This window comes from Crocodylus porosus, unplaced genomic scaffold, assembly GCF_001723895.1.
Source record: "Crocodylus porosus isolate Cpor-Errol unplaced genomic scaffold, CroPor_comp1, whole genome shotgun sequence".
Classification (NCBI taxonomy): domain Eukaryota; kingdom Metazoa; phylum Chordata; order Crocodylia; family Crocodylidae; genus Crocodylus; species Crocodylus porosus.
In genome coordinates, this window is record NW_017728947.1 from 26,851,766 (window position 1) to 26,877,300 (window position 25,535).

Below are 25,535 nucleotides of genomic sequence, written 5' to 3' on the forward strand. Positions count from 1 at the left end.
CACCTCCTGAGATGAACTAATTGAGTTTGGGCATGCCATTTTTTGGTCAAATTAAACCCTTAGAATGCCTACATGAGTGGGCATTTAGATAAGCCTAACCCTGGTTAGAACAATTGAAATTCAGTGCCTGTACATCCCCATAGTAAACAAGGACAGGAAAGATGGCCTAACGATTACATGGCTAACCTGGAACTTGGGAAACATTTAAATTTCCTATTACATCATAGGCTTCCTGGATGACCTTAGGAACATCTCTCATTCTATGTCGTTATTTAATGTTCATCATGAGGTTATTCTCAATCAGACCAAGACACATAATTTATCTTTCCCTTCTATATTGAACCTGTAAACCACATCAAAGCCACCAAACTGGAGTATGAGGAATGTTATGCCTCATTCACAGAAGTGTGTGACCTGCTATGGAAATCTGGCATGGCAGGTCAAGCAATTTGGGGAATGAGACATAACATTTCTCCAATTCCAATCAAATGAGAGCCAGCATGGAGGGGTAGGGGGCACCTGTACCTGGAGAATGGGAAGCTCCCTACTCTTTAGCTGCACCCCCAACTCCCCAAAGAAGTTGCATCTGGGGAACTGGGAGCTCTTCATTCTCCAGGGGGTGCTTCCATGGATGCCCAGGAGCATTAAAAAAGTGGGAGTGCCACAGGGGTTCTCAATGTCATGTCTGCTTTTAAAAGGTCTAAGGCACTATGAACCTACCACTGGGAAGCCTTTCCCATTCGTCAGGCTTACAGAGCACCATTCCTTTAAAAAAGCAAATATGTAGCTGAGAGTCCCAGCTACACTCCTATCTGCTTTTTTTTTGGGTTGCCTGGGGACTGTAAGCCTGAAATCAGGGAATGGCTCCCCAATACTGGGCTCTTGGTACCCCCCACAGTGGAGCTGGGGATGGGGGAGCTCCCTCCCTCCCTGCTGATTATGCTGTTTTAAAGAGGTACTCAAAACAAGCATTGGGGAATGGGGTGGCTCCTCTAGTTCTAGCTGGTCATACTGAGCATGTTTAAAAAAAAGAGAGCATGCAGTTGGTGATGGGGGAGATTCTTAGATCCTCCTCTAAACTGGTGTGTGCAACCAAGGACAGAAGTAAGTTCCCACATCCCCAGCTGTACTTGCACACTTAAAGAGCTACCCAGCATGTACAGCTGCTTGTGTTGGGTGCCTCTTTTGACTGGCATGTGCAAGTGGGGATTAGAGAAGATCTATCAACCAGCTGCACACCCATATTCAAAGAGTTTAGCTTTCTACACCCAGGACCACAGGCTGCAGGGCAAAGATTTTTAAGGTGTCTTCCTGGTCCTAGCAAGCTCATATCTCCCAGCCAGGTTCCAGACCAGAGGCTGCCCAGCTGCAGTAAGCACTAGGATGATGAGGCATGCCACACATTAAATTTATGGTACCATACAAACCAGCCACAAAGATGTTACACACATTCTGAGGAATATCTTTATGGCTCATTTAGCATTTTATGGTACCATAAATTCAATAGAGGTGTGGCATGTTGTTTCCTTTAATCATTCCAAAAATGTAGCACATGCCAGGGACCTGAGAAACTTAAAAACACACTGCAGCAGGGTCAGCATCATACCTTGAAGTTCAACAGAATTTCTCAGCTCACAATAGACTACTTCTAGGATCAAGTGTAAGAATATATAGAGTAGATCAGTGGCCCACAACCCATGACTCATAGAAAACACTGCCTATGAAACCCTCCAACATTACTTGGACCACAAAAATTTAAAACTTAAAACTGAGGTTGACAGGGGAAGTGAAGTATGATATTGTATGAATCATATTATTTGCCCAGTACTTGACACTCACAAGGACAGTTGGGAGACCATTGGTGTACAAGGTTGACAAGTACAAGAGTAAGAACAACCATAAGGAGGACCTGATCAGCATAGACATTATGGTGCAGATGTAACTATACAATAGTATAGTTACGGTAGTACAGTAGAGAATCTGTTCTCCGAACTATCTGAGATCAAAATGCATTTATAAAATCAAAATTGTTTGGGCAATGAAGCACATTAAATAAACCTTTAAATGCAAATTATATACAAAGTGCTCTCACTTTTACCACACATTAGGCAGCCTATCCTGAAGTCAGCCTATCCTGAAGTCAGATAACAGAATGGTTTGAATAACTGTTGTTTAGATAATTGAGACTCTACTGTAATTATTTCAGTAATGCTTAGCCAAATAATTAGTAGCAATTTTTTCCATATCTTTTTAAAGCTTGGTAAGTAGGATGTGCTGTCCATTAACAAAAAAGAGAGAGAGAAAGAGATTGCACTAAACTCCATTCATCTTGTCGCTATCTAACTGGAACCTGGGGATAAATCATCTAATTGGACCGGTTTGGTACCTTTTAGCTTTGTTCAAGTACATGATAACTCTTAAAGGCTGTGTGAAGCATTTTGGCAAAGCATTTTATATAGGCCACTGAGAAAAGCCTACTGCTAGTGCACACAAATGTATGCCAGAGTAGCCAAATAAAACTGTTTGAACCTAAGACAGAAGGATGAAATGTTTATCCATGCTGTTTTAAGAATATGTGACTTTGCTATCAACGCACTTGGAGAACCTATTGTTCAATGCAATCCAGTTCACATGCACTTTCTCATTGCTCTGTCATCTTTCCTATTCTTTAAAGCAGATGCTGTGCATGGCTTCATTGTGAAATCAATACACCAAGAATACACCTGTCACTTCATCCCAAACAGGAAAACTCATTTATCATGTAGGGAGAACAAGGGTTAACCAAGCTTGGGTGCTTTTAGTCTTCCAGTTCTCTCCCACAATTCTGCTTGAGCTATACTTTCTTGTCTCCCTTCTTCTTCACGGATTTTTAACAATCCATTTCTGCTGACCTTTCACAGTAGTGGGACAAGGAAGCCATCCCTGAAGTCTTCTTTCCCTGCTGCTAGTTTGCCAGAAACTAACACCAGCCTTCTGGTAAAACAGTGGCATGATAGCACTCTGAATTACATGTTTGTGTTAGTGGATAGGAAAGGCACAGAATCATAGAGAGTCAGCTGGGTTTGCTGCAAATCATTTTGAGGTTAGCAGACAGAATTCTTTAATGACATTCTCATTAAAAGTTCTTGCTGCCAAATGCTCTCTGCGTTTCCCAGTACTGTCTGCATTATAATGAGTAACTCCACTGGGGAACAATACTTTTTGTAAATACGTTGTGCCAGTGGCACCGCAATAGTTCCATTCAAGGTAGGAGAGAGAAGGAGCACTGTATGAATTTCTTCTTAGAACAGCTTGGTTTAAGAATCATATACTACTTCATCTGAAATCCACCCTGATATTTGGGCTGGTACACCACTATTGTGAATGAAATTAAATAGGTCTGGCACAACTCCCCACTTTGCAGTGGGGAGTTATCTAGGCCTGGGCTAACTCTATAAAGTAAAATGTATACATTGAGGACCATTGTACAGGTTTGTGTGTATCCATCTTCTTTCTCTCTCAGCATTGTGAACCTCCTCCCTCAGCTTTCCCCACCCCACTCCCTTGGGCTTAGTTGGCTAACGTGGTATTTTCTGTAACTTAGTTGCATTCCATGCCTCACCCCCATCCCTCTAATGTTAGTCCCTTGCTTGGGCGATTTGTATTTCCCTACTGGCTTTATCATCTTTTTGGATTCATAATCCTAAACATCTACTAATAAAATTCATTCTTTTGGCAGAAGGCAGGGTAGCAGTGCACATTATAGAACAACTAAATCAGAGATGCATAAGCTTTTATGAGTCGCCGCTCAGTTCATTAGATGTAGCTCACAAGAGCTTATGCATCTCTGATTCAGCTAATCTTAAACATGTACTTCTACCTTGCCTTCTGCCCAACTTAAGACAGACTAATATGGCTAATTACCTATCCATATAATATAGGGGTGTGTTTGGAATTATACAAGCTCAGACATACTTAAAAGTAATTTATTAAATGAAAAAAAGCCTTCTAACTCACTATAAAGAAAACAATTTCCAAGTTTAATGCATTTCAGTTGCTGGGAAAAATCCCAGCAACTGAAAGGCTTACAATGGAAACAAAATGTATACATATATATATATGGTTAGGGCTGTGCAAAGCTTTGGTTCCCAATTTGATCTGGTGGAGATTCAGCCTGATTTGGCAACTGAATCTCTGAATCCGAACTGAATCAGGAGACCCTTTAATCCCTCCAAACTGAATTAGAATGCTCTGAATTCAGCAATTCAGACATAGACATAAATGTTTTTTCTACATACCTCAAAGTACCAGGTGACTTGTGAATGCTGCAATTCTGGGGCAGATGGAGTGTGCCACAGGAGTGCAGGTGGCTCCCCAGCACACTCGGCAGCAGACCCAGAAGTGGACCAGAAGCACTTCCAGTCCACTTCCAGATCCACTGGGAAGCATGGGGGTGGGGGGGCCTGCACCCCCTCCAGCTTGGTGACTAGTGTCTCCTGGGTCTGGGGAGCACCCAGGATCCCCCTGCAGCTAATCACTGAGCCAGGAGGGTATGGGGGGGGTGGGCTTGAGTGCACTCCCCGGTGGACTTGGAAGTGGACTGCAAGTACTTCTGATCCACTTCCAGGTTCACCACTGAGCATGCAGGGTGGCCCCCTAGGGTCCTGTGGGATGCTCCATCCACTCTGCATTGCAGTGTTCATGAGCTGTGCCTGGTACCTTGAAGGTATGTAAAAAAAAAACATTTAAAGCTGTTTCTATGGCCGAATCCCTGATTCTCTGAATCAGTATCAAACCTTCAGATCAGGATTTGGCCAAATCGAATCAGGGACGGTGATCCAAATCAACAAATCGAATCACCATCCCTGACCTGGGCTGAATCCAAATTGAATACGGCCCGTTTTGCACACCCCTAATACGTACACACACATACACATATATATAATTATATATACACATATATACACACACACACACACACACATATGTATATACACACACATATACATATACATACACACACACACTTATTATATATAAGTATACAATACATATATACACATATATGTATACACACAGATATATATCTTCCATCTTCCAGTGTTCTTCTCTGAAGCTTTTAGAGAGTATACTGAGCAAGCTTTTAGAGAGCATAGGAAGTGGCAATCATATTGTTAAGTATCCAGAATTGGTCCAACCTGGAAATACTTCTTTGGTAGAGCTTCCAAAATTCAAATTAAAAAATACAAAAAAAATGGCACAATTCTAAAAGTATGTTTTGAAGAAAATGAAAGATTTTATTTTGACATTTTACTTTGTATTTTGTCATGGTTAAATACAGTGATATATTTGCCCAAATGTTTTGACCGTGATATTAAAGTGACATGTTATGTTATGTAAAGCATGTATAAAAGTTGAAATGAGTTGACATGTATATTTTATTGTATACTTTTAAAAAATCTTATTTTTGATTTATTTGATTGAAAATGGATATTTTGTTCCCTAATTTAATACTCTAACTCAGGGGTCAGCTCCCTATGGTCCATGGGTCAGATCCAGCCCAAAGAACCATTGGATCCTGCCTCTGGACATAGATATTTTGAAGTTAAGGAAGAACAGGTTGGATGCATGGACTGTAAGGTAGATATAAAACTGCCTGGATCAACAGGCTCAGAGGGTACTAGTCAATGACTCAATATCTAGTTGGCAGCTGATATTGCATAGAATGCCCCAGGTATATATCAGCTGATATCCCATAGAATGCCCCAACTCCTGGAGCTGGTCTTGTTCAAAATCATCATCAGTGACCTGGAAGATGGTACAGAGTGCACCCCCAGCAAGTTTGCAGATGATATCAAAGTGCGAGTAGTAGATACACTGGAGAGTAAGATTAGGATTCAGAGAGACCTAGACAAATTGGAAGACTGGACCAAAAGAAATCTCATGAGGTTCAATAAGAAAAGTGTATTAGCACAGAACAATTCCATGCACCAGTACAGACTGGGATCTGACTGGCTGGGTAACAGCCATGCAGAAAAAGGACTGTGGGACAATAAGCTGAATATGAGCCCCCAGCATGGTCTTCTTGCAAAAAAGGCTAACAGAATACTGGGCTACATTAGTAGGAGTGTTGACAGCAGATCAAGGGAAGTGATTGTTTCCCTCTGTTCCACACTGGTGAGGCCACATCTGGAGTACTGTGTCCAGTTTTGGGCCCCTTACTATAGAAAGGATGTTGACAAATTGGAAAGAGTCCAGCAGTGGGCAATGAAAATGGTTAGGGGGGCTAAGGAATATGACTTAGGAAGAGAGGCTGAGGGATTTGGGCTTATTTAGTCTGGAGAAGAGAAGATTGAGCTTTCAACTACCTGAAAGGTGGTTCCAAACAGAATGGAGCTAGACTATTCTTAGTGGTGGCAGATGACAGACCAAGGAGCAATGGTCTCAAATTGCAGCAAGGGGAGTTTAAGTTAGATATTAAGAAAAAACTCTCACTAGGAGGGTAGTAAAACACTGGAACTGGTTACCCAGAGAGGTTGGAACTCATCCTCGTGGTTTTTAAGACCCAGCTAGACAAAGCCTTGGTTGGAATTATCTGGTTGGGGCTGGTCCTGCTTTGAGCAGGGGGTTGCACTAGATGACCTCCTGAGGTCCCTCCCAACTCTCATTTTCTATAATTCTATGATATTTGGAGGCCTTCAGTTGTTGAAGTAAGGAGCAGTAGAAAGCATTTCTCCTGTGCCACAGCAGAGAGAAATGGTGGTGGCACTGGCATCATCTGGATCTTAGTACCCTCCCACCTCTGACTTAAGTTGGGTCACTCCAGCCTGAAAAACTTACAACCTGAAAAGGTGTCAGACACTGCTCTAACTGAGAATGTATAACTGTTATTTTAACTTGTACCGAGTTGATAATTGGAACATAGTTTGCTCAAGTGTTATTTCCCCCCCCTTGCTGTATTCTAATGTTGCATGGAATTTTGAGTTCATCAAAACAATATTTTCTAATACTTGCCTATGAACATGAAAAGGGTGTTGGAGAATATTTCATTGAATGTTTGACCATCTTTTCAATTCACTTTCTCATCCACCCTATACAAAGGCCAAGGAAAATCACAGCCCCACATTTGTGGGAGATCAAGGACTGCCCCTCCTCCATGCACTCCTAAAGGAAGTGGGAGGCGACAAGCCTAATGCAGCCCCTGCCCTCAAACCTAATGTACCTTCTCCCCCCAACAACTTGTACATTAAACAAATCTAATATATGTCCTACTGCCAACAACTGGCCTATTGAGCTAACTGTAGCTACTAGAAGGAATGTGCTGTCAAGGGTGGCATAACTTCTGTTCTCTGAGGAGCCAAGGGAGGGATGCTAGCTTTGTTATACCTATGAATTTATATATCTCCACCCTGTATTGTATACAGAATCACAACTAAGAGTTAAAATGTAGCCCAAGTCAGATCAGAGAGAGGCATCTTTCTCTTTGGTTGTACTTTGTTGCATGGTAAACTCGGAATTGTCTCTTTAAGGCTTTTAATCTTCCTGCACCCAGCCTTGTAAAACATGACATTGTGTTTAACTTTAAGCATGGAACTACTTGCAATGCATGAAGTCACTACAGTGCCTTAACATGGTTTTCTTTGTCAGATCCCAGAGATGTCCATAGCTAGTCCAGATAAAGCAGCTGAGAGTACACACACAGGTTCTTACTTTGTCAAGGGCTGCCTTTTCTAGTTCATCTTTTGCAACTGCAAGTTTTTGCTCCAGATCTGTTAGCTGTTGTGCCTGTGGGGATAAAAAGAAAAACACAGTTGCTGATGTAATTTACAGTATAATCATTTACCCAGTATTTTGCATTCTGTGCCTGTAAGACAGGAAGGGATTTAAACTCTATAGAGCAATGTATATGATTACGGTCATAATTGCCTGCCAGATGACCAAGCCTCAAGGGATTTTTTTTACACTGAGAAAACATGCTCTTCATGTAGAAATTGGGTCCAAACTTGCCTCCTTTATGCCAATGGAAGTTAATGCCAGTGGCAGTAGGAAAAAGCCACCTTGTATTAAGTATTTAGAAATCCCATCATAGTGGGTTTTTTGTGATAAGCAGAGTATTTACATATATTGAACTCTTTTGCTAATTATTCAGTAATTTGTCTTTTATTCTAAACATTTTAATACTGTCAATTAAAATACTTTCCCCCACACACCCACATGCAGAAATACTATGAAAAGATTGGTATACAAGGGATTAACTTTAGGTCTGCTTCTTCCTCCCCTTCTCTAGAGATCTGAAAGGAAAGGCTAAACAAATGGCTGATAATGCAACAGCATGATGAGAATGTCTTTGGAGACACAGGGATTCAAATATGGGGTCACAAAATTTAGATGGAAGACATACTGGAGAGGTTTTCTCTTTTTACAGTGCATTTTATTATTTTCTCATTGTAAACATCATTTCTTGAGAAGCAAACCTTGATGTTGACAATTTATTAAATATTGGTGCCAGTCATTCTACTGACTTATATATGTATAATTTGACTTGAGTAATTTTGAAGAATGACATTTTTCCACTAGGAATCTATTACAATTCAATGGAATTCTCCCTGCAGAAAAATAAAATTCTGGCAAGGAATTAGACTTTAAAGGAATTAAGGATCTTTAGCTTCCTCTGGCTATGCCTCCAATAATGTAATATCACATTACATTTGGTTACTATATAACCAAAAAGAAAGGATGTTGTGTTTTTTCTTTTATTGCAGTACTTTCAAATGTAAATAGCCCTGCAGTTACATTCAGTGTATATGAATGAAAAGGGAAGGGGTACTCCGAAGCAGATGGTTATCTTTTCCATTGGAAATTTTAATGAGACAACATACATCATGCATATGACTAGCTCTATGCATTCTATCTCATCAGTTATAAAAAACACAATATTTTTTACTTTTGATTAGACATTTGCAAACAATCAATTACTAAAACTTATTGTTAATTTTCCCCTAGGATACTGCTATTCTGATGCCTGACTTATCTGATACCTTGCCAGGTAAAGATTTTCTCAGGGAAGATTTTCTAAGGGTATTTCTTTACTGAACACTGAAGTATACTGTAGGTATTTCAGGTACTGTTGCAACATGTTATTTAGCATGTAGAACACTGTGCTGATATGTCTACTCCACTTCTGACCTGCAAACTAGCTCTCATAAAGGTATGCTTACTGTACACTGCAGTACAGACTTTACATAAATGACATTTTCCTACGTTATTAAGGGTAGTCAAAGATATGCATTAGTGAACAATCTGAATCTAACAAAAGGTTATGTGCAGAATTAAATGCCAGAAATTATATTAAATATTTAGATTTAAATGTCTGGTTTAAACTGACAAAAGCCATGACACTGAGCATTCCAGTCTCTAACTACACGAAAAGAGTTTAACTGCATTTAAAAAAGGCTTAGGCATTTTTGTGGAGAACAATAGCATCTGTAGTTAGAAATATATCTTCCAGCCATGTCACAGCTTCAGGGCATAAACTGACCACTAAATGAGATGAGAGCAGATGAAACCTTCCCCATTACCATGATATTCTATAATTTTTCACTATTTTTTGTGTGTCATTATCTTTTCAAACATCTGACACCAGTCATTACTAAAGACAGACATAGTACTGGTATGGTCAGGTAAGATAACATATATGTTTCTAAGAAAAGTAAAGGTCTTTCTTATTCAGAGTCCCTTGAAATAAAAGGCATTTTTCCACTGATTTTAAGGGAACTTTGGATAGTGGAAGACTTTGTGTAAATTCATTTTAATTCATGGTCCAGTGGTAACAATCCAGCTGCCACACAATGGCATTTAGTTTATGATTAAGTTTTCTTGTTGAAATAACAATATTCATTGAGCAATAACTGATGTTTAAACCTTGGTATTTTAGTTTTTAACTTCCTGTAACTTTAGAGTAACCAATTATTTTTTCTATAATTTTTAAAATTCTGTTGTAACTTTGGGAACATAGTTCTGTTGTAACTATGGAAATCAACAAAACTCCGATGAGAAAAAATAATGAAAAATTGTAAAGGCTGAGTAAAGAATAACATTTATACAAAAAGTTTGGAAATCCATTTGAATACTGCCTTCTTTAAAAGCTGGTACTAAACAGTTACGGGGAATGAAGTTTTTCTTTGCTTTATCAGCAAAAAGATACAAATAGTTTAAGCAGCTTTTTCAAATAATATCAACTATTATTATTATTATTTGATTATATCTTTCTTACTGCTAAAGAGAAAGTTTTAACTATACCTACTATAAGGGCTTGTTTCTGTGTGGTGCAGAGAATCACTGACCTCAATCAAGCTCTATGAAAACTGAAAGTACTGAGTTTGTCATTGGATTCAGGACCTTGAAGAATCAGGCTTTAAGAGAAAAGAAATTAAATGAACTATTTTGTTTTATTCCCTGACACTACTTTGAGCAATTACTGTCAGTTCAGTAACTTAAATAAGACACTCAGAGACCCACCCAGTACACAGATCCAAATTCCCATTGAAATCAATATGCTCATCCTATTTTACTTTAAAGTACCTTTAAGAAAATGCCACAGCTATTTATAGGTCTAAAGAGAGACTGGACTATATTCAAATCTTAAATTACACTGAATGACTCTGGATTTATTGATGCCATGATAATCAAGGCCAGATTGAGGATTTTTGTGCATATATGTATTTGAATGAATAATATGTAAAAACATGCAACTGATGCCCCCTTTTTGGCACAGTGACTCTAGCTACTTAGCAAAGACTTTATTCATCATATTCTGCACATCATGTGGATAGTCTAAAGATACATCTTGATCTCTCTTTTAAAGCAAGATGCATATAGCAAGCAATAAAGGAGTTAAGTTGTGTAAGACCTGCAGGCCAGAAGCTTCATTCTTCTAGAAATCAGCTATAATGCTGCCCTGGACAACTGAGAAGACATATTCACTGGTGGCCACAAAAACATCTTCCAAAAAAGTGTGGCTTATGTTGCTCCATGCAAAATCCTTCAGTTTTCCACAGGAGAGACATGGAACCAAAGATCTTCTTTGCGTCCCCCAGACATATTTCTCTATCTGAAACCTTGAACTTACTATATTATCACCAGTGGCTCATCCATCTCCTATCAAAGCATTTACACCTATGTAAAGATAAGTTCTAAACATAGACCCTTCTCGTGCTTTGGCTTTACTGGTAATTTAACAAGAGAAAGTGATATCTTTACCCTAAACTTTCTTTCAAAGCTTGGCTACTCAACTGGTTTACCCTGAAAAATCTTTCTTCTAATTCTTCCTAGTTCACTCTGCTTGAAAAGTACCTTTTTACCTCTAGTTTAACTGAATTTGCCTATGAGCATGATTCTATTGTATTTCTATCCATGGTTTTCTGTTCCTGATAGTTCATGAAATAAACCAGGCATAAGTCTAGATTCTGCCATCTTGACTAATATAACAGGGTGCACCGGCACTTCCCTGTTTATCCACAGGGGAGTTACCCTGAAGGGTGCTTCACAGGCTGGAGCCTGGATGGTGGCAGGTGAGGGCTGGATGGGAGCAACGTCTAGGGGGAAAGCTGTACCACTGAGTACCCAGAGTCACATGCTTTCACATCCAGATTACACTAGTCCAGGAAACTCCCAGAGGAGAAAGAGGGTGGGACAAGAAAGAGGGAAGGACAAGGGGCACAGGCAGCTCCAAGTAGAGGGAAGCCACAAAGAGTTATGTAGAGGCAGGGAAGGAAAGCCTCTGAGGAGCCAGGATGCATGGCAGAGGGCACAGAGGCAGACCCAGAGCTGCTGGGCAGTGTGGGGAGGATTGGATGGAAGCCTCTGCAGTGTGTAGGGCTGGGACACATGGCAGGAAGCACAAGATGAGAGCCCAGAGTTGCTGGAGAATACTGAGGAGAATAGAAGCAGGGCAGATGCCTGGATTAGCGTATCAGGACACATGGTAAGCCAGGAGCTATGGTACCTTCTTTTTATTTTTGCTTTCCCTGTTTTTCCTGACATCTATTGCAGAGGTTGTTAATCATTTAAGCATTTTAATTCCAGGATTGGTTGCATACATATCTATAACAAGAAATGTGCTTTAGTTTCTCCCGCCCCACCCCCCCAAGTTCATGAGTTAATGGACTTCGGTTATTTGATTCATATTGGACTTTGTTCCTCCCAGTGGGTATTCATAGTTTAACAGAACGCACGTAACAATTGATTCCCTTTGGGTTGAGATACTGAACCCATAAAGCCCTAGCTCTTCTCTGAGGGTAATAAAGGATTAAGTGATGGCCTTTGAAGGGTGATAGTCAACCGGTGCTTAATTCATCTGGATCAGCGGCCTTGAATCCTGATATGGTGGGGTAAGGTAGTAGATTCTCTGCAGTGCAGTCAGCTGGGAGTATGGGGCTGAGGAGAGGGTCCATGCTGGCTAATCAGGGGTGGCCAACTGCTCAGCTGGACTCTACATTTTTCAGCAGCCTCCTAGAAGGTGTATGAAAACACCCCCAGCTGGCCTAGGCCATGCAGGCAGGCTCAGAGCCCCATGCCCCTCGCCAACATCAAACATCTGTTCTGTTCCCTTTCAACCTAACAGAGAGATCTTTGTATAAAGCCTCAGGCTTTTTGAACATCTGTACTTATCCCTTGTTATAATTATAACCAAATTATTTTTGCCTCTACAGATTATCGGATGTATAGCTCTGGATTAAATCAATTATTCATTTACCAATATTAAAATACTGAGTTTTTTAAATGATTATTCATTGACACTTAGTCAATCAAGAAGTGATTTTTCTTGAATCTCGAATGAGATTTTAGATAACTGATGACTTTGTGTTGCAAGCAATTGATTTCTTGAAAACAGTTTCAACTATCAGTTTGAGCTAGTTTATACCTGCATATGAGGATAGAATTACACATTTTGATCAGTTAGGAAACACTGGATCACATTTGATTATGTATGACTAGCAGATAGATGTTAATTCTAGTTCTTCATTTAGCCCTAAATAAATAATAATTTAGGAAAAACAAGGATAGAATATTACCTTTTTTGTATTTCTTTTATATTTTCTAATTTTAATTGCAAATTCTAGAAGGGATACCTATCTAACAGGAAAGAGGGTCTGCCACTGAAGGTTTATGAATTTTTTTTTTACTGTACTTACTCTGTAGACATTTGCTTCTTAGAAGAACACACTGGGTATGCCCATGCGTGCAATTAATGTGAAGCAATAAACTCTGGAGTTTATTGCCATCTGAACATATGCCTGGGAGTGCAGCATGTTCAGCCAGATAAGAGCAGCCCTGGCTGGACGCAGCCTCAGGGTGTCAGCTTTCTAGCCTGGGGCTGCTCCCCTGGCTCAACATGCAGTGGTGGGCCTAGCTGGTGTAGAAGGGTGCTTCAGTGCAGGGTCTAGCCAGCAGGCACCCCCTGCACTGAAGCACCCTTGTTCACCAGCCAGCATCTACATGTGTGTTACTGTGGAGATTTTTATTCCACAACATGATAGTATGTGTAAATACAAATACTTTTAAATATGAATGCTATTCTACTGCAGAGTAAATAAATTTACTCCAGCACAAGAGAAGCACATGTGTAGATGCCAAGACAATTACTGTGTATCTAATTAGTCTACTGCAGAGTAAACGTCTCATGTAGACATGCCCACATACTAAAAGCCTCTGAGCGTCACTATTTTCTACAGAAAAGAACATTAAATATAACTGAAAATGACACTTTTTGTTGGTGCTATATAGCTTAATCAAATCCACAGCTAAAACCAGCTGTTCAAAAGTATCTGATTTATATTTCAGGCTGGTATAACAAGAAAGTAAGCCTACTTAATATATGAATCTTCCCAAAATCCTCATGGAGTATACATTTTCCTGATGAACATGCTCATTAATACCTTAATGCTTTTATTCTTCATCAGTGACTACTCTGGATATTCACTCATAATGGTGATTCTTGACCTTTGTGGTTTTCATTAATACAAGCGTCACTTTTCTCTGCTTATTAACTTTTTTTCCTCAGTGTTTCTTCCTGAACTTAAAATACCACTCTATGACTGAAAAAAAGTGGATATCAGACCCATATCTCTAGAAATGTAATATTGTATAACATATTATATTATTACTGAATAGTGTATACTCAATATTTGCCAAGAGCATGTGAAAGTTATGAAATTAACTATACCTCTGTCCCTTTTCTAGTCTTTCTAAAGCAAATGTGTTAGGACTCATTCCTTTGCCTTCCCAGGGCTAGATTTTACAACAAATTCTTGAAAACTCAATATTTACCATGAAAGAGAATATTCTGATAGATGAACTTACTGCATCCATTAGGTCTCTCTGTCCATTAGCTCTGCTCTGGGGTGAAGGGAGAAGAGGAAGAGTTCAGAACAAAGGAGTAACCAAAGAAAGAGACATCATCAGACTTAGGATAGGAGCTGGTAAAGGAATCCCAGGACTGACCTCAAGTGGTAAGCCTGAGAAGCCTGTTTCCAGGAACTTAGACTGGCTACCAAGAAGGCTTTCAAGGAATCCTCAGTTCTCAAGCTCCCTGATATGAGTACTGCTGATTATGCAGGAGTTTGGAAGCCCTGGTTTCACGAGCAGACCACTTGCTGAGCTGCCCTTCACCTAGGGAGCCCTTAAGTCCTGGTATTCCAGGCTGCTAAGGAGCCAGGACCCTGGGATCTTGGGCTTCCAGGTGGTTTATGGTAATGGTACCCAATCAGCATATGCTGCAGAGGAGATAGGAGCTTCAGAGCCTGATATACCAAGAAAACACATTAGATTATCACCCCAAAGCAATGAACTCCGGATGCGCTGCCAAGAGTCTATGACCTGGCACTATCAGGACTTCCAAAGGCTTGACTCCCCATTCAGCTGCCTTGTATGCTGCTGAGGACTAAGAAAAGTCTGTTGGGAAGAAGGATTTTGCCATGGGATCTTGACATAAGCAGGGGGAAAAAAAGCCAGAGTTAGAATTTCAGCAAAATCAGGCATTTTCCATGGGATTTTTCAACATTTGAACCTGACAGCATTTTTATGGGGAAAAAAATCCCAGAAAATGTCTATCCATAATTTTTGTATTTAATTAGATTTTTTTTTAGGCACAGTGTAGAATAGAGCATGGTAAATAGGCTGAACTATTACAAAAGTAGGTCTAAAATGCTAAGACTTAGAGAAAATTCTCTAAGTCACATGTTTCACACTGCATTTTTTAATAATAGTCTCCTGGCTTAGCACACTAGTGCATTATATGATTCCCAATCTAAAACTCCATTTCAGTTTTTTTCATCAGGGAATGCAAAGGCAGAGACAAATCTCCATCCATTCCTTTGGCCTCTCTTCCCAGGTCAAATGTGGGGATGTAGACTGGCTTACTCTTACATACCCAGACCCAGATCTAGATAGCATGTAACAGAATGGAAAGAGTTTCTGAAATCACAGCATGGGCATAGAGACAGAATCTTGTACTTAGTATTTGCAACACTTGCTTTTATTGTCCATGCTTTCATTAATATATCATCAGACACAGTGAAGTCAGTCAAGCAGGATGGCTGTAACTAAAGCCAGAATTTACTGCAGTGTCCTCTAGATGCAAGTTTCTAATCCCAGTAATGGCAGGGGGCAAAAATACTATCAAATGTTCTTAATTATTTTTGTAAGGCCTATCACTGTAGTCCTTTAACCACAAAAGACAAATGGCTGTGCTGATACAAATTACTTGCAAAGTGTAGAACTGGCATTGACTTAAATTGTTCAGTCAGAATTCTTTCCCTGCTTTGTTATATAGGATATGTGGATTCAAATTAAGACATTTCATCAAAGACTTACAAGAGCTCTCCCCCTCTGTTCCTTATACACCTTTAAATAAAGGATCAGACTTTGGCTTGTCTGACACTACACAGGTATGTTCTCTTTTCTCTCTTAACTCTTCTGATCCTGCTTTCTGGTCAGTTGGAATTCATTGCCCACTTCACAATGGTAGTCTTTCCTACAATTTTATTTTTCTTTTTTTTTTTGTTTAATATTTGGTGTACTAGTTAGAGGAAGTCCAATGCATATAGGACAGTCCTTTAAGTCAGATCTGCTTCTAGATGATGGCAACAGAAAAACTCTCCCTGACTTAGTTGGAAAGTGAAGCAGGTACACAGTGAGTTCTACAGAGTATATAAATTACTGGCAACTTTAAAGCTATTGATTCTAGTAACTGTCTCACACTTGCTATTAAGTAATCTTGTTTAACATAGTTTCTCAGACTATTAAAGACAATACTAACGATAGTGCAAGTCCTTACCTTACCTTAGGCAGGACTTGCATTGAAGTTAGTATTTGGATACAGATTCAGATTTTACATTTCATTAAAGTCGTTATAACATTTTTAATGTTCAAAACTATTTCCTTAGAAACTCTGTAACAGTATACACTCAGCCAAAATGGCTGCTCCAAGCAAAAAATAACCTGGGAACAACTAGGGTTAAATCACTTCCAGGACAGTGTCTCCTGGGAATGTGAACACCTACACACATTCTCTTCTGAGAGAAGCTATGGCAGAGTCCTATAGCTTTGCTCCCTCCCCTCCAGGAGACAGTGTTTCACTTGCTGGGCTTCCTGCTTCATCTGAGCAGCAAATTGAACATGACCCCTTCTCAATCCTAACATTGTGCTGCAGGGAGACACAGGCAGTGTGGGTCAGCCAATCAAGGGTGCCCTGTACACTCATGCCATTCTACCTCAAGAATGAGGAAGCCTGAAGATCATGCTGAAATGCATGCACAACATAACCCTAGCTGTTCGGTGTCAGCAATGCAAGCTCTCTCCTCTTCAGGAGCTCAGCATTCAAATGTCTGTTCATGTATCTCTAGGTAGGTCTTCTATCACACTTCAGGAGGGATGTGGATAGCATCAAGAAGGTCCAAAGAAGGGCCTCTGACATGATCAGGGGGCAACAGGGTAGGCCCTATGAGGAGAGACTACAGGACCTGAACTTGTTCAGCCTACACAAAAAAAGGCTGAGAGGGGTCTGGTGGCCACCTACAAACTTGCCAAGGGGGACCAGCAGGCAATGGGAGAGTCTGTGTTACCCCAAGCACTACTGGGAGTTACAAGGAATAATGGCCATAAACTGACGGAGAGTAGGTTCAGGCTAGACATCAGGAGGCGCTACTTCACACTCAGAGTGGCTAGGAGCCGGAACCAACTTCCAATGGACATGTTGCTCACCCCTACCCTGGGGATCTTTAAAAGGAGGCTAGACAATCACCTATCTGGGTTCATTTGACCCCAGCATCCTTTCCTGCCCATGGTGGGGGTCAGACTTGATGACCTGCTTAGGTCCCTTCCAACCCTACCAACTATGAAACTATGAAACAAACCTTACATAATTGTCCCAGATTATTTAAGCATAAATGCAGCCATAGACTGCATTTTTGACCTGGAGGGACAAGGCAGCAAGGCAGCAGCCCTGGACTTCAGGAGGGTGGATTTCAATGAGGTAAGGAGAATAGTCAAGGAGGCACTGAGGCCCCAGAGGGGAGAGGAGTCAGGTGTCCAAGAAGAGTGGTCATTCCTTAAGGAGGCAATCCTCCAAGCCCAAAGGGAGGTAATCCCAACAAAGGGGGCAAGAGAGCGCAAAAACCCCCATAGCTCACCAAAAGCATACAGGAAAAGTCTCCTAGCTAAAAAGGAGGCATACACCCAATGGAAGGGAAGGGCCATCACCAGGGAGGACTATACCTCGGTTGCTCAGGGCTGTAGGGGGGCGGTTAGGAAGGCCAAGGTGGAGATGGAACTGGGACTAGCTACCCAGATCAAGGACAACAAGAAATCCTTTTTTAAATACATAGGGGGTAAAAAGAAGGTACCAGGTGACGTGGGGCCTCTACATGACATGCTAGGTAATCTGGTCATTGCAACAGACAACAAAGCTAACCAATTTAACAATTTCTTTGCCTCCATTTTTATGAGCAGAGACTGGGTCACCACCCCCAGTGAGACCCCTGTAGGCCCTAGGGGAGTCGCACCCAGGCCTAGGGTCAGTGAGGACCTAGTCAGGGAACTTCTGGAATGACTGGACATATTTAAATCAGCTGGTTCTGATGATTTCCACCCCAGAGTGCTGAGGAAATTAGCAGAGGTCATTGCAGGACCCCTGGAACAGGTTTATGAGCACCCATGGTGCTCTGGCATGGTACCAGAGGACTGGAAAAGGGCCACTGTGGTTCCCATTTTCAAAACAGGGAGGAAGGAGGACCCACGAAACTATAGGCCAGTTAATCTTAACTTGATCCTGGGTAATTATCCTGGTGCATGTCCGCGAGGGGCCAGCAGGGAAGATTATGCTTAGGGGCAACCAACATGGGTTCATTAGAGGTCAGACCAACCTGGTGGCCTTCTATGACTGGGTCACAACATCCTTAGACGCAGGAGTAGCAGTGGACATAGTCTTTCTAGACTTTAGGAAGGCCTTCAACACTGTCTCTCACCCCATTTTCATTAAAAAACTAGGGGACTGTGGCGTTGACACCTACACAGTCAAATGGGTCACTAACTGGCTGGAGGACCACACCCAGAGAGTGGGGGTGGATGGGTCTTCTTTGACCTGGAGGGATGTGGGCAGTGGGGTCCCCCAGGGCTCAGTCCTCAAGCCTGCACTGTGCAACATCTTCATCAGTGACTTGGACAAGGGGGCAAAAAGCACCCTGTTCAAATTTGCAGATGACACTAAGATGTGGGGGGAAGTGGGCACGTTAGAAGGAAGGAATAGGCTACAATCGGACATCCACAGGTTACAGGGGTGGGCGGATGAGAACAGGATGGGATTCAACCCTGACAAGTGCAAGGTGCTGCACCTGGGGAGGAAGAACCAGCACCATACCTACAGGCTGGGGAACTCTCTTCTTGTCAACACAGAGGCAGAAAAGGATCTTGGAGTCAATATTGATGCCAAAATGAACATGGGCCAGTAGTGTTGGGACGCAGTCAGGAAGGCCAACCATACCTTGTCATGCATCCACAGATGCACCTCAAGCAGGAGACTGGATGCACAACTTGCTATGGTGATTTCACCTCAGAAGTCTGTCCTGCCCAGAGCACAGGAGCTGGAGCTGATGATCTCATGAGGTCCCTTCCAGCCATAAACTCCTGTGTATAGTTGTAATTACCTGCTTGTTTTGATCATGGTGTTTCCTTGACCTGGCAAAGACTCCCATGTAACTAAGGCAGCGTGGAGTCACATCCCTAAATCTATTCTTTTTAATTACTATATTTTTTTCTTAGTAATTTCTGAGATGGAATTACTTGGCACCTAACCACTTGAAGTCAGCTACACCAAAACATCAATGTCCTAACAGTGGGAAATTTCTAGATACACAAATTGCTTAAAAAAAAGATCAATGTTTGGCTTTTCATTATATTGAGATGCATATTTCTGGAATCACTGAGGCCTGCTATGAGTGATGAGTATTATAAAACCAACAGAACTCCAACATTCCAAAATCATTTCCAGTTTTGTTTTTTTTATCCCAAGGCTACACAGATAGTTGAAGAGCATTTCTGTAGGTCATTAACCATGCAGTATTTCTCATTAATTTGTTTATGGAGATAATATCTGACACAATATTCTAAAACTGTTAGTTCAAAGAATTCTCCTGATGTACTTGATTGTGCATGCACTGTATTTTTTTTCTCTCTGTCAGCTTTCATCCAACATTTTTTCTATCAATGTAAGACTTCAAGACTCTAAAGAAAGATGAAAATGATACATCCATATCAAAAACACAGAAATAGTAGGTAAAAACAGAGATAAAGTGGGATTAATTTTTTTATCCCCAGGACTTAAAAGGGTCCAGGAATTCAACTATCAATAAAATGCATGCATTTGAATGGTTTATTTAAATGCTTAATCTCAAGTTAAACAAACAATCTTTATATATAATCTCAAAAAAGAGGTCATTAAAGACCTCTCCCCCGCCCTCTCTTTTTTAAAGATTCTGGGCTTTTCAGTTATTTGTTACAAAGATGGGTTATTTTTCACCCAGGCACATGATTTTTGCTGAAGATGAGATCAATTTGTAAAAGGAGTTTTTGTCATATCTAATGCCCTTAGCCCATATTCACAGAATTACATGCATCTTCAACAGTTATTCTCATAAAGAATTTGTTAATAGCTCTTCTACAATGAAACTGTAATATTTTTTAGATTAGTGCTTCCAGATATAAGTAAGTATTATTAGTTAGTGTATTGCAATTATTGTTTAGCTTCTACATCTATTTTTTTTTTATCTTCAATAAAGTCAATGGTGTCAAATTTTGACCAATAGGGAAGAAAAATCAAATCTCATAGTTTTTCTTATTATGTTATCTTTGGAAAAACTATTTAATTCTCCTGTCTTTGCAGACTGTTCTCAGCTCCCAAAGGGTCTATAGTAGGGCTGAACTCTCTTGATCCTTCTGAGAAAACATATTTGATAAGAAGGGATACAATAGACTGAAGATCCTCTCTACAAATTGGGATAAACTCCAGAGTAGGATTGCATTCTTGCATAATGCAGACTCTGGATCTGTCACTTGGAGATATCCGTGAAAAGACCATGGGAGTGGTCAATCTCAGTTGCATAATAGTTTGTTAGAAGGATAAAATATCAGGCATAATGCATAAGTTATGAATATATTAAATTAAAGTAGTATGTTTCTTCATGGAAATAGAAATGTCCCACAGTGTGGTTAAATATTTAAAGACAGTTTTAAAGTGTAAATCAATATGGGAACATTGAAGGCCAGTTCAGCTGACCTCTGTCATAAAACGGTTCAATCATAGGTCTGCCGTTATATTCAGCTCTTCTGTGGTGTTTTACTGAAATAATCTGATTTTTTTTGCAAAGCATGCCTTTAAAAAGGCAAAAGCAATTTCAAATATATTAAATCTGATGTTCAGATTTGTCATTTCTAGATAAAAATGACAATTTAAATGTAATGGCAAATGCATCACTTCTCTGGTGTGAAATATGTTACAACTTTTACCTCTTCTTTCCTAGGGAATGCACAAGCATGTCCTCTGTGTCACAGCAGTATTTTCCAGATCTTGGAAACAGGTTTACTGTGGCATGTAATTAATGACTTTTAATAAGTAAAGAAACACAGCCCCACACGTAGTACGATCAGTTTTACTTTAGGGGGAGGAATTTTCTGCATGCAGCCAACTTGCTGTATACCACTTTTACAGATTTCTCTCTCAGAATTGTTACTGTAAGAGCAGAAAGGGTAAAAAAACCCAACCAAACAAAAAACCCCTCATGCCTCCACATATTGTATTTCCTGACAGGACAGCATCTTGTGCAGCAAAGACAGTTTGGAAATTAAATACAAAATGCTGATCTTTAAAGGTTTGATTTAGGAAAGCACTGAAACGTGTGCATGCTCAATTTAGGCATGCCACAAATAGAAAGGCTTTCTTGGAAAAAAACTATTCATTGCAGATTCTTTCAGAAACAATGCCTGTAATCCTGTTTTTTTGGTGTGGGTCTACCCAAATACAGACAAGTGAGGTTCCCAGTCCTTTAAACTCTCACAGTGGCAACGTGGATCATTGGGCCTGATGATTTTATGAGTTCTCTTTCAGCCCTAATGTCTATAAAATCCATTAAGTGTTGACTGAATGGTAATATTGGATTCATAAACTAACATAGAATGAATCTAGCTCTTGGTGTACAGTGTCCACCTCACAGAAACACAGATGGAATTTTTCAGATATGTATGGCGATGAGAAGATAAATAACCAGTGAGTAAGGGGTGGAAGGGGAGGGTTGGGAGGGCAGGCCACCAACCCTAGGCTAGTGCTATAAGAGTGTGCCAAAATCCCCTGGGGAGTCTTTAACATAGCAGTGGCAGCACAGCCCCACAGCCAGCAGTACATCTGGGGGGCAAGTGGAATCGTGCTCTCCTTCTGAGAAGTTTTCTTTTCACAGCCCTGAGCCCAGTAGCGTATCTGGGGAGGGAGGAAGCAAATGGGTCCCCAGGAGCATCTCCCAAGGAGCCCATGCCATGGGATTGCTGCTGCCAGATTTTCTCATTCTTCACTGTGACTGCCCAAACTCTCTGAACAGGGAGACTAGCTGCTACGAGAGAAGCAGCAGCAATAGCAGCAGCAGTTGCCCAAGCAAGTAAGGCTTCTGTTCCCCTCAAGGCCCACCCCCGCTGCCATCTATGGTGGTCAGCAGAGCCTGCCACATGCCAGTTTTCAAATGGGGTTGCCACACATCTGTATAAGGTGCAAAGGCCACATAGCTATGTGTATGATGCTTTGCTGTTATACCAAAGCAGTGATTCTCAAGCAGGTCGGTGCAGCACCCTGGGGTACCTTGAGATGTTTTCCAGAGTGGCACAGGGTGCCCCTCAACATTAGCACTATTAGGTGTGCAAATATGACTCACTAGATAAACCAAGAGATTTCAAATAGGAATCCACAGTGTTAAAAACCTTCTGACCTGTTGTGGACTTTCTAAGTTTTTCACAACAGAAAAATTGCTGCATGGCTTTTCTATAGTCAAAAACCTAGTAAAAGCTAAGAGCTGGCATTTCCAAGGAATGCCTTGGGTCTGAAAAGGTTGAGAACCTCTGTACTAGATTAACTGGGCAAACAGAGTTTATACTGCCATTGCCAGGATGAATGTATTCTCTGGATGAATGATCTTCAGAATTATCCTAAGCCTAAAATTAATTCTAAAATTGTTTAAAGTAATTCAAAGGTACCAGTAGAATTTATCAGGAAGGTCTAGGGCAGGGGTAGTCAACCTGAGGCACATGTACATCAAGTGGCATGGACACCCTCTGTGTGTGGCATGTGACAGACCAAAGAGGGGATGGCAGATAGGGTAGGAAACAAAAAGCAGACAACAGATCAGGCAGTGAGTGCAGGCCAGAGTGTAAAAAGCATAGCAGCAGATTGGGAAGAGGAAGTGGATCAGACTGACACGCCTCCCACCAAATCCACCACTGGCTTCCTTGTGTCTGGGGGTGGGGTCCCACACAGGCTGATTTGTCCTGGGCCCCGCACCCTGCTCAGGTCATCTCTGCACAGCTATAAACTCTAGAGCTTATTGCTCCTGGGTGTGTTCTGCTTTAACGTGCAGCCAGACTGCAGCACATTGAGCAGGGTTGGAGCAGCCCTGGCTGACAAGGAGCCCAGGTGGGTCAGCCTACCAGCCCAGGGTTACTCTGACCCAGCTCCATGTGCTGCAGAGGGGCTGACTGGGTCATGAGGGTGCTTCAGCATGGGGCTAGCTGGCGATAGTTCCCACACTGAAGCACCTTTGTGCCCTAGCCAGCCAGGTCAGCATCTACATATGTGCTGCTGCACATGAAAAAACACTCTGAAGCAGGATAGTACTTGCTATTAGTTTTCTGTGCACTAACTGGGGTGCACATGTAGACACTGAAATATTTACTGTGGAACTAAATTATTTCGCTTTACAGTACATGTCTAATATAGACACATCCTGGGATAATGTGGAGTTACTTTGTGGCACATCTGCCAAAAAAAATTGGCCGTGCTGATTAAGGGAACTAAACCAGAGGTGTTCATAATCTGAGTCAGTAGCACTTTAAAATTCTTTCTTGTTCCTCTTTCTTTTATCTTTACTTTCCAAAGCTTTTCTTATCATGTCATCCTCTTTATTATATGGAGAAACAGTTATTATTTTAACTTAAATGAAAAAAGTAAAATGGATTAAACAGTACATGAAATTTGCATTTCTGAAATTGTGAAACAGAATCATTTAAAAACACACCATAAAACAAACTGATATGCTAAAATAGGTACACAGATTAGAACAATGATTTTTTTCTCCTTTTGCAAATATTACAATACATACAAAGGGTAAGACAAAAGATTCATAAACAATACTGAGATGTATAAAATTGGATCATGAATGCAATATTGAATATTTTCTTTTAGTATCCTAAATTTATTTCAGAACTGCATATCCATTTTGTGCTTTACGTACAGAAACCAATGATTTTATCCTTACGTTAATTAAACTAATTCTGTTTTTCCTAGTGCAATATGACCATAGAGATAGGTGACAGGGGCAAAAAATTACAAATGCTTGAAAATATGCACAGGATTTGATTTACCAAAGCAGTTTAGCCTGTGTTTAGAATGTTTTGCTGAATCAGGGTCCTAGGAGTATTATTATAATTAAAAATGAATGCCTACTTGAGATAATTAGCTGTGCAACTGGAGTCATAAAATGACGGGACACATCTGAAAATTTGGTACTAGATGGTCTTTTCTTCTCTTTCCTTAATTGTCTAAGTACTTTACATGAAGAATACTCACTTAGATGGTGCGCTGGGCTGAGAGCCAGGAATTCTTGAATTCTAACACCAACTAGGACAGGCTCCCTGTATGGCCTTGGGTAAAACATTTAGCCTGCATGTCTCATCTTGCTTATCTGTCAAATGATGTTAATTATATTTATGGTGCTTACGTACTTCACTGGGATCTCTATGAAGATTAATTAGGTCATGTTTGTAAAATGCATACTATGAAATGATTTATAAGAGCTAAGTATTATTAGTTTTTAAAAGTTTATCTACTATAATCTAGTAATATTTTGTTGCAATGAAGCTAATTTTAGATGATTCACAGAAAAAAATAGAGGAGAGAGAGTTTCTTTCTCTCTCCCCTTTTTTCTTCTTACAGCTGCAACAGGATCAGAAATTCACTGACAATAATGGATGTTGCTTATCCTCAATATCTGAGATCAATAGACAAATTAGTTTCTTGTGGAATTGAATGTCAACCATGAAAAAGAACAGGAAATACCACCACAATTGTCAGGATGCTGGCAGAAAACTAAGCCGCCAGGGCAGCTAAGATCCAATGATTCAGTCCATTCTTGTTTAAGTCCCTCAAGTTCGGAACTGAAAATATCCTTTAAACAGGAGGGTGTAGCATCAGAAACACCAACTCTCCTCTGCTAAGACTGGCAACTCTGATGATGGGCAGAAACAACTGAAAAGCTTCCCGCCCCAAATCTATAACATGATGTTCTTCATTCTGCAACGTATGCATATAACATGCTGCAGCTCACAGTTGATTCAGAGTAGTCCACATCTGAACTATAAATATAGTAATCCATTTCATGAATTTGCCAGATCTAACTGCTTGTATCTAACCTTGCTGCCCTACACCAGAGGACCTTTAGCCTAAAGTTCTGTTACTTTCTTTCCTTTTGTTAGCAAACTTCTGTTAACAATTGTCAAAGATCAAAGTCTTTGATTTCAGATGCCGATGGCAAAAGGTCAGATGGCAAAGGGTCAGAGGCTAACACAACACATTCTGTGGTTGTAATTTATCCCTCTGTATTAACAGTGCTGCATATACACAGCCCTGTCTGTGCCTCATTTCAAATTACTTGAGAGAGAAACTGGCCTTGACAATTCAGCACGAGAGATATCGGTACCCATAGTGACCAGATAAAAATGAAACTAGTGAAGTTGTAAAATTAAATATA

General features: G+C 40.5%; 1 protein-coding gene across 5 annotated transcripts in view; it reads right to left on the reverse strand.

Annotated features, from left to right (window-relative positions):
* LUZP2 (leucine zipper protein 2) overlaps positions 1-25,535 on the reverse strand; it is a 411,554-nt gene that overhangs the window by 109,208 nt on the left and 276,811 nt on the right. For 3 of the 5 annotated variants that reach the window (XM_019551884.1, XM_019551883.1, XM_019551879.1), the window contains exons 8-9: positions 14,308-14,376; positions 7,690-7,764 (exon numbers count right to left, since the gene is read on the reverse strand). In XM_019551884.1, coding sequence (XP_019407429.1) covers positions 7,690-7,764; positions 14,308-14,376 — 144 coding nt within the window. The remainder of the gene's footprint in view (positions 1-7,689; positions 7,765-14,307; positions 14,377-25,535) is intronic. The other 2 variants (XM_019551880.1, XM_019551882.1) reach the window with 2 other exon arrangements.